Source organism: Eurytemora carolleeae, unplaced genomic scaffold (assembly GCF_000591075.1).
Source record: "Eurytemora carolleeae unplaced genomic scaffold, Eaff_2.0 scaffold349, whole genome shotgun sequence".
NCBI lineage: Eukaryota > Metazoa > Arthropoda > Copepoda > Calanoida > Temoridae > Eurytemora > Eurytemora carolleeae.
In genome coordinates this window covers 258,954-269,580 of record NW_019396296.1, presented here as the reverse complement: position 1 = coordinate 269,580, position 10,627 = coordinate 258,954, and the positions used below count along the sequence as shown (strand labels likewise).

Genomic DNA, 10,627 nt, shown 5'->3' with positions numbered 1-10,627 from the left:
ATTCTAGCTAGATATTCTAACCTGGTCCACCTAGATATCCTAGCTAACTCCACCTAGATATCATAGCTAGATATTCTAACCAGGTCCACATAGATATCCTAGCTAGATATTCTAACCAGGTCCACATATATAATCTAGCTAAATATTCTAACCTGGTCCACCTAGATGTCCTAGCTAACTCCACCTAGATATCATAACTAGATATTCTAACCAGGTCCACATAGATATCCTAGCTAGATATTCTAACCAGGTCCACCTAGATATTCTAGCTAGCTCCACCTAGATAGCATAGCTAGATTTTCTAACCAGGTCCACATAGATATCCTAGCTAGATATTCTAACCAGGTTCACATATATATCCTAGCTAGATATTCTAACCAGGTCCACATAGATATCCTAGCTAGATATTCTAACCAGATCCACATAGAAATCCTAGCTAGATATTCTAACCAGGTCCACCTAGATATCCTAGCTCACTCCACCTAGATATCATAGCTAGATATTCTAACCAGGTCCACATAGATATCCTAGCTTGATATTCTAACCAGGTCCACATAGATATTCTAGCTAGATATTCTAACCTGGTCCACCTAGATATCCTAGATAACTCCACCTAGATATCATAGCTAGATATTCTAACCAGGTCCACATATATCTCCTAGCTAGATATTCTAACCAGGTCCACATATATAATCTAGCTAGATATTCTAACCTGGTCCACCTAGATATCCTAGCTAACTCCACCTAGATATCCTAGCTAGATATTCTAACCAGGTCCACATATATAATCTAGCTAACTCCACCTAGATATCCTAGCTAGATATTCTAGATAGCTCCACCTGGATATCCTAGCTAGATATTCTAGATAGCTCCACCTGGATATCCTAGAGTTGAATGGGTCTCCCAGTATCTTAAACTAGATTTCCTAACTAGCTCCACAAAATTTTACCGCATTAATCCCAGAACTCTAGTTAGATTTTGGTTAAACTCCCTCTGCAGTAGGAGGGAGCAATTACACGATTTGAATCCTTACAAATTATAAAATATTAAAAGATAAAAAATGCTTAGATTAATTTATTTGAATTACAAAATCCGAACAATAAAGTATTTTTCTCCTATGCAACAGGTAGCAGGAAAATATAGTGAGGACAGGATAGTGAGGCCAGGATAGTGAGGACAGGATAGTGAGGACAGGATAGTGAGGATAGGATAGTGAGGACAGGATAGTGAGGATAGGATAGTGAGGACAGAATAGTGAGGACAGGACAGTGAGGACAGGATAGTGAGGACAGAATAGTGAGGATAGGATAGTGAGGACAGGATAGTGAACACAGGATAGTGAGGACAGGATAGTGAGGACAGGATAGTGAGGATAGGATAGTGAGGATAGGATAGTGAGGACAGGATAGTGAACACAGGAAAGTGAGTACAGGATAGTGAGGACAGGATAGTAAGGACAGGATAGTGAGGACAGGATAGTGAGGACAGGATAGTGAGGATAGGATAGTGAGGACAGGATAGTGAGTACAGGATAGTGAGGATAGGATAGTGAGGACAGGATAGTGAGGACAGGATAGTGAGGAAGGATAGTGAGGACAGGATAGTGAGGACAGGATAGTGAGGACAGGATAGTGAGGACAGGATAGTGAGGACAGGATAGTGAGGACAGAATAGTGAGGACAGGATAGTGAGGATAGGATAGTGAGGACAGGATAGTGAGTACAGGATAGTGAGGACAGGATAGTGAGGACAGGATAGTGAGGACAGGATAGTATAGACTGTATAGAGAGGACAGGATAGTGAGGACAATATAACCCAATTTTAAATATTTTGGCAAGGAAGATTGTATCTGTATTCCTCCCTTGTAGTTTACTGAAAATGATTTACTGTAAAGCGCTGCCAACTACTATACAGAGGAAAATTATAAGTTGTTGGTTTAATAAAAATCTGGCCAGTGTTCTTGAAATATATTCAGGAAAGAGAGAGAATGGGAAGAGTGGAGGGTTGTCCCACCAAATATCATTCAATCAGCAGAATGAGAAGAAGAAGTAACTGGTACCAACTTGTCTAGAGTACCCAGTTGTGAGGTCCCATCAACTCTGATGCATATATAACTCTTTAATTGGAAAGTTACAAAAGAAAAACAAATTCTTTTCATTTTAAATCAATCAATTTTTTAAAAGCAGTAAGTCATCAGTTATTACAGCCCATAAACTCATGTTCTAAAAAATTAAACCGTCCTTTTATTTTTCGAATGTGAAAATGTAAACAAACGTCAAAACTGGAAATCATTGTAAAATGTGTTTCCAGAAGGGAAAATATTTTGCAGAATCATCATGTTTTTCCAATTTTAGTTTTGAATACAGAGAATATTTCTCTACTTTTAGTTAGATTGATCTATTTAAAGTATTCAGACTTTTATATCTAAGTTTGTCTGGCGTAGAATTAATTAATTAATTAGATTTATCAATCAACATTAAACAAAAATGGAAGATCAATTGATCAATTATTCAAAAAACAAGTATTCAAATTTTTGATTAATCAGATAAATAATTAATCAATTAATCAATGAGTAATGAATTAATCAATTAATCATTTGATTAATGAAACTAATTAATTAGCCAATTAATTCATTTATCGAACTAATCCATTCAACCATTGGTCAATCTATTAATTAAACAATTAGCTACTTAATACTTAATCAATTAACCAATTGACCAATTAACCAATAAATCAATTAACCAATAAATTAATTAACCAATAAATCAATTTACCAATAAATCAATAAAATCAATTATCCAATCTATTGATTACTCAAACAATCTATTAATCAATTTATTAACTAAGCCTAGGTAAATTTGTCCGGTAATCAATCAACTAATAAATCAATTAGTTCAATTATTGATCAATTAATATTTTTTTGTTAATTATTGTCAATATCATTTTACTGTTACTGCTGGAGATGGGAATTTACGAGGTTATAGTGAGTATCCAGCAATTGATATTGCAAAGGGATTTTAATGTCATTCATCAGAGGGATGGCCCCATTCATAGGGGCCATAATCTGGGCTCACGCAGGGTCTAGCTTCTAGGGACCATGCAGAGTGCATACAGGGATTTAATTCCAACCACCACGCATATAGGGGTTCTTTTCCTCTCTTTCAGAGATCATGGATGTAGGGGCTCACTAAGGGGAACCTTGCATATAGGGTCTCACTTCCTGGGGCCACACTAACAGGGGTTCACTAGCTTTTAGGAACTGCATATTCAGGTGTTCATATATAGCCAGGAACCACACATCTAGGGGTTCATATATAACCAGGAACTACACATCTAGGGGTTCATATATAGCCAGGAACCACACATCTAGGGGTTCATATATAGCCTGGAACCACACATCTAGAGGAGTTCGCTGTCACAGGAACACAATAAACATGGGAATTCAGTGACGAATTCGATATCGTCTTTGATATGAATTAGCATTGTAATACCAGATTTCAAAAGCCATAATATTATAAAGTCTGCTAGAGTTTATTTTATGAAAACGGTAAATGGCTGTGAAGATGTGTCTATGATATTTTTGCAAGATGAACAGTAAAGACGGACAAGCTTACTCTGTTTGTATACTGTACTGTATACTTTCTTGTACAACCGTATGCAGTCAAAACATAAACAAACAAATTGTAAACATAGCAAATTACAGATTACAGTTATCTCAGTAGGTATCATTATACTAAATCAAAGAAATATTTAAAAAGACGATATCGAATTCGTCACTGAATTCCCATGTTTATTGGGACACCCTGTACTTCTGTTGGAGGGGTACAATTCAGTTCTAACTTATATTCAGGCCAAAGTTTCTTAGAAATTTTCTTTTTTCATTTACGAATAAAAATCCCGGAAACTGCTAAAATTACCATTTTAATTTCAACAATAAGTTGAAGAGAAAAAAAAAATGAATCTACTATTCTATCATTTCTATCTCATTTACTTCTTTAATTTTTTAATTTTTAATCAATTTTTCTCAGATTCTATTAACATTTTTTGAGACTCAATATTTTAATTTTAACAAAGAAAACTAATATTGCAGAAGATTTCTTTGTTACAATCCCCTGAAATATAGCTTAAACTTAGTATTTTTAAGTAAAAATCAGCTTTTAAATACCCCATAAAAAGTGCTTAATTTGTGTTTTATTTCAAGCATAGAGATATCTTTCCTCAAAATATTATCTTATTTAGTGTCTAGGGTTCGGACTGCAGAATAGAAATCTCACCCGGAAATGAGCATAATAAAACCAGAAAAAAATAAATCTAAACATATTTCCAGGAGGAAATATGCTTACATGAGAAGGATAAGTTGGTATTCTATCTTGATCGGAGAGGATCCATCCAATCCTATTTAGAGAACAATATCAGGACTGTATTTAAGGAGAATAGAGGATTAAGGAACAATATCAAGACTGTATTAAAGGAGAAGAATAGAGGAGTAAAGAACAATATCAAGACTGTATTTAAGGAGAATAGAGGAGTAAAGAACAATATCAAGACTGTATTCAAGGAGAATAGAGGAGTAAAGAACAATATCAAGACTGTATTTAAGGAGAATAGAGGAGTAAGGAACAATATCAAGACTGTATTCAAGGAGAATAGAGGAGTAAAGAACAATATCAGGAATGTATTAAAGGAGAATAGAGGAGTAAAGCACAATATCAAGACTGTATTAAAGGAGAATAGAGGAGTAAAGCACAATATCAAGACTGTATTCAAGGAGAATAGAGGAGTAAGGAACAATATCAGGACTGTATTAAAGGAGAATAGAGGAGTAAAGCACAATATCAAGACTGTATTCAAGGAGAATAGAGGAGTAAAGAACAATACCAAGACTGTATTAAAGGAGAATAGAGGAGTAAGGAACAATATCAAGACTGTATTAAAGAAGGAGAATAGAGGAGTAAAGAACAATATCAAGACTGTATTTAAGGAGAATAGAGGAGTAAGGAACAATATCAAGACTGTATTTAAGGAGAATAGAGGAGTAAAGAACAATATCAGAACTGTATTGAAGGAGAATAGAGGAGTAAAGAACAATATCAAGACTGTATTCAAGGAGAGTAGAGGAGTAAAGAACAATATCAAGACTGTATTAAAGGAGAAGAATAGAGGAGTAAAGAACAATATCAAGACTGTATTCAAGGAGAATAGAGGAGTAGAGAACAATAGCAAGACTGCATTCAAGGAGAATAGAGGAGTAAAGAACAATATCAAGACTGTATTCAAGAAGAATAGAGAAGTAAAAAACAGTATCAAGAAGAAGAGAAACAAAATTACCAAAAACAATTACAGATAGTCTAACAAATCCATCCTTCTGCAATACTTCCTATGCAGACCAGATCAGTGACTTAGATATATTAGAGAATTCCTTGCGCTTTGTGCCATTCTTTAGAATTTCTTTTTTTGTTTTATTTTGTAAAGATTACAGTTTTTATAGGAACTATTAACATAATTTAATTGAAGCTCCATTCGGTCCAGCCAAACTAACCGACCACATTTATGATTTGCACTTTTATTTTATAAAATGAAAATTTATCAAAGTCAATTAAAACTTAAAATCTCATTTAAGTTGTTTTAATAAAATTCTTTGATGTTTGTTTCAGTATTTTGTATGTAAAATATAATTACAAAATTATATGTAAAATGAAATTATTATTTATGATTATTAGATCTAGATCTAAGAACTTACCAATGGATCAGATAGAACCCAAGTAGTCCAGTTCTCAATATTTAATATACACCTACTCAGAACAGAATACTCATGTTGTTATACATTATATAATATAATGTGAAAAAGGTGAAGTAGGGTATGTAACGATGTTTCAATTAACTTTTTAAAGTTCAAAAATGGTTAAGCAAGGAAGGTCAGATTTGATATAATGTAGGTAGATTGTATTTACTACTGTATAATGGATTCTGAGTATTATAGGTCAGGTTGTATATAATATACTGGATACTGGATACTAAATACTGAGTAATATAGGTCAGGTTGTATAAACTACTAAATACTGGATTCTGAGTATTATAGGTCAGGTTGTATATAATATACTGGATACTGGATACTAAATACTGTGTAATATAGGTCAGGTTAAATATACTACTGCATACTGGATACTGAATACTATAGGTCAGGTTGTATATACTACTATAGGTGAGGTTGTATATACTATTGGATACTGGATACTGAGTATTATAGTTGAGTTTGTATAAACTAATGGATACTGGATACTGAGTATTATAGGTGAGGTTGTATTTACTACTGGATACTGGATACTGAGTTTTATAGGTGAGGTTGTATTTAATACTGGATACTGGATACTGAGTATTAGAGGTGAGGTTGTATATAATACTGGATCATAGATACTGAGTACTATAAGTCAGGTTGTATATGCTACTATAGGTGAGGTTGTATATACTACTGGATACTAGATACTGAGTAGTAAAGGTCAGGTTGTATATACTACTGGATACTGAGTAATATAGGTCAGGTTGTATAAACTACTAAATACTGGATACTGAGTAATATAGGTGAGGTTGTATTTACTACTGGATTCTGGATACTGAGTAATAAAAATCAGGTTACATATACTACTGGATACTGGATACTGAGTATTATAGGTGAGGTTGCATATACTACTAGATAATAGATACTACGTATTAAAGGCGAGATTTTATATGCTCTTGGATACTGGATGCTGAGTATTATAGGTAAGGTATATACTACTGGATACTGGATACTGAGTATTATAGGTGAGGTATATACTACTGGATACTGGATATATACTGAGTATTATAGGTGAGGTATATACTACTGGATACTAGATACTGAGTATTATAGGTGAGGTATATAATACTGAGTATTATAGGTGAGGTATATACTACTGGATACTAGATACTGAGTATGGTTCTGCCTGACTGTGTGCTGACTTTCATCATAACGAAGTTCAAACAAACTTGTTCCGTTTAGGGACATACCGTCTTCTACCAGGGTTCTGTTGGATAACCTAAACACATAGATTATACATAGACATAAATATATATATAGATAGATATAGATAGATAGATAGATTGAAAATTTTGAAAATCTACAAAACTATTTTTATAAAATCCGCGAAATTTGTTGTTGATTTTGTTTTAAAATGTATCTAAAAAGAGAAAGTATTCACAATTGAAATAGAAGATAGGCGCGAAGCGCTCAAAAAGCCTAGTATATACATATATACTATATATCTATATATAAATTTGGCTTGTCTGTTTGTTTGTTTGTCTGTTTGTTTGTTTGTATCCAATAAACGTCAAAACGGCTGAACCGATCGGGCCCAAATTTTTTGTGGGACATCTAGGGAGCCCAGGGAAGGTTTATGAATCATCAAAATTTCAAATATTTGTCTCTATCAAAATTCGATCGTCATTAAATTTTTTAAAATTTTGAAAATCCGCGAAATTTTTTGTAAAAATCCGCAAATTATTTTTGTTTAGTTTTACGATGTACACAAAGAGAACATGTTTACAATTAATTTAGAAGATGGGCGCGAAGCGCCCTCTAAGGCTAGAAAGAAGGGCGCGAAGCGCCTTGAATTTCTAGTATATATATATATGGATATACACTGCAGATCAAGGGCAAACAGAAGAAAGAGAATAGATGAAAATACTCAAAGAAATAAAATTCAAATCAGGAATCTATTTTATCATCAATTTGTCTGTCTATTCTTCAATCTCTTTAATTTTTCATTCATCTCTTTTTTTCTCTCTTTCTTTGATTCATAAAACACTAGCTTGGAAACCCAGCTTTGCCTGTCAATCAAATTTTCTCTTTAAAAGCTAACCCACTTACTTAAGAATTGGTAAACCAAATTAAGAAAATTCTCGTGGTTCTACCGGACCAAGGTGTCTTATCAAAATTGCAATCAAATCGTCCAAGAGGTTCATGAGGTTTGATTGTACATCCAAACAAACAGAGATCACTACACTTTAGCTATATAAACTCTCGGAAGTTTGACATAATATCGTTTAACCCAAAAAAGAATGACAGATCAGAAAGAAACAAAAAAAATCAATTAAGTTTTTTTTCTTCCTCTAACTTTTGCATTTAACTAAATATTATTTTTTCTAATCAAACCTAAACCCGAGTTCTCAATGGTCTGCAGAAGAAAAAACGTTTCACCGGATTTTTTGGATGATTTTTAAATTATATCTATTATATGTTTACCCTCCTATGATACCATTTTCATTTTTTATATTAAATGCTGTCATATTTACTGATATATCCCCCTCTATATCGATTTATCTGTACTTTATATTAGATTATATTTTGAGAAAGAATTCTGCAGAGAAATCATTTTATGTTTCCACTTTTAAGCGGATAGTAATACTTTATATAGTTCGGCATTTTGTATCTTGATTTTTGTTGTTCAAACTAAATTTAAAATGATGTAGTTTTCATCTTAGTTTTTGTCTATTACAAAAACATTTGTAACTTATTTATTTCTTATTCAAAACGACGAGACACTAATGAGACTTAAAACTGGTGAAATATTGGCCAAATAAGACCGAAATAAAAATGTGACAGAAGAGGATTAGGATTGATGCTAAATGTTTGAAAAGATATATAAAATAATGCTAAATTTTTGAAAATAGATATAAAATTATGCTAAATGTTTGAAAAGATATAAATGATGCTAAATATTTGAAAAGAGGTATAAAATGATGCTAAATGTTTGAAAAGAGATATAAAATTATGCTAAATGTTTGAAAAGATATAAATGATGCTAAATAGTTTGAAAAGAGATATAAAATGATGCTAAATGTTTGAAAAGATATAAATGATGCTAAATATTTGAAAAGAGGTATAAAATGATGCTAAATGTTTGTAAAGAGATATAAAATGATGCTAAATGTTTGGAAAGAGATATAAAATGATGCTAAATGTTTGAAAAGAGATATACAATGATAATAAAGTGACCAAATGAAACCAGTGTATAATGAAACATCGGTCAAAAGAGACAAAGAAATGATGACTAACTGGCCAAAAAGACTAAAAAAGAAAAAGAGGTGACCTAGAAAATAATTAAATTTATTTAACGATGAAAAATAAAAACGGGTCTTGATTTAAAGACATCAGCATGAAATTTGAAAGAATCGCAAATTCCTTCTCTGACTTTTTCCTTATTTATCTAACAATTCAATTTTCCAGGACATCTGTGTGTTTTGTATTCCTGCCAACAATAGAGAATATTGGATGAAAATATAAATAATTTGATAGAATGGTCCTCCTGCCCATAACGAAATATCAAAAAGGATAGGCTAACTATAGTGAAAACTTTATAGAAACAAAAAAATTTTAAACAAGGCGTTTTTTAAACCCCCTTTCTTTAAGTTCAATCTAAATTTCAATTTTCTTAGTCTTTTTTTCTGGTTTATTTGAAACCAATAAACGTCAAATTACCGACTGAACTAATTGTTTGTGGTAACTCGCATGATCGGCTGTTTAAGGTCGGTCAGAACTTAAGAATGTTAGTGCAGCAAAATTTTCAAAATTGACCAAACAAGAAAATCCACAAACTATTTATTGTTTTCGTTTTTACAATGTTCGAAAAAATGTAAATCAACTTTTCAAAGAATATTACTGGAGAGAGGGCCACGAACCGGCCTGAATATCCTCCCTAAACCTATAAACTAAAAACTGAATACTAAAAGTAGTCTTACTGCCCATTCCCCAATCTTACTACACAGTGATTTTTCTCCCAATTGAAAATGACATTTTGCTTTTAAGAGTTCGGCCTTTCAGCTCTACTTCAATAAATCCAACTTCTACTCTGGATATATGTATTGTATATACTTTATATATATATATAAAAGCTTGCAAATCAGGAACCTCAAAGCCTTCAGATCGATTATCGACTTACAATAGAGGCGTATACAGGGTTGGGGGCTTTTGGCCCCTGGATAGTAACATCTTTGGTTTTCAGGGGATTTTCGAGCCCAACGGACTTTAAAATATCTATAGTATTTTATATACATGTATTCAGAGTATATATCAAGAGTATATCTAGAGTATATCTAGAGTATATCTAGAGTATATCTAGAGAATATCTAGAGTATATCTAGAGCATATCTAGAGTATATCTAGAGCATATCTAGAAAATATTCTACATAATATTGTATACTTCGAGTATAGTGAAAGCTGAAATTGAAGAGGTTGCATTTCTCATTTAAATTCAAATTAGTTTCGTTTTACATCTTTATTTTATTTTCATGTAAAAAAGGAAAACTTGTATTTTCAGTTAACCTAAATAAATATTTTCCTGCTCTTTATAGTCGACTAACAGGACCTTAGAATTGTGCAAAGAAGTGAGCTAAGTTACAAAAAATCCTACCCCCCCCCCCCTTTTTGTTTCGCGGATAAATTTTAAGATGTTAGGTGGGGCCAAATTTAAAGAAAACATTCATGAAAAACTCTGAGTATTATTTCAAATCATTAATTATACATCCAACACATTTTGAAAATGTGTTTTTTTCATCTTATAAATGTTATCTGTAAATTTGATGCTCCAAAGTATATTCCCCCCCCCCCCCC

At 32.5% G+C, this 10,627-nt stretch overlaps 1 protein-coding gene across 2 annotated transcripts in view; it reads right to left on the bottom strand.

The window, feature by feature from the left end:
- LOC111700411 (conoporin-Cn1) overlaps positions 1–10,627 on the bottom strand; it is a 25,793-nt gene that overhangs the window by 11,717 nt on the left and 3,449 nt on the right. For both annotated transcript variants that reach the window (XM_023471298.1, XM_023471297.1), the window contains exons 4-5: positions 6,963–7,055; positions 5,741–5,792 (exon numbers count right to left, since the gene is read on the bottom strand). In XM_023471298.1, coding sequence (XP_023327066.1) covers positions 5,741–5,792; positions 6,963–7,055 — 145 coding nt within the window. The remainder of the gene's footprint in view (positions 1–5,740; positions 5,793–6,962; positions 7,056–10,627) is intronic.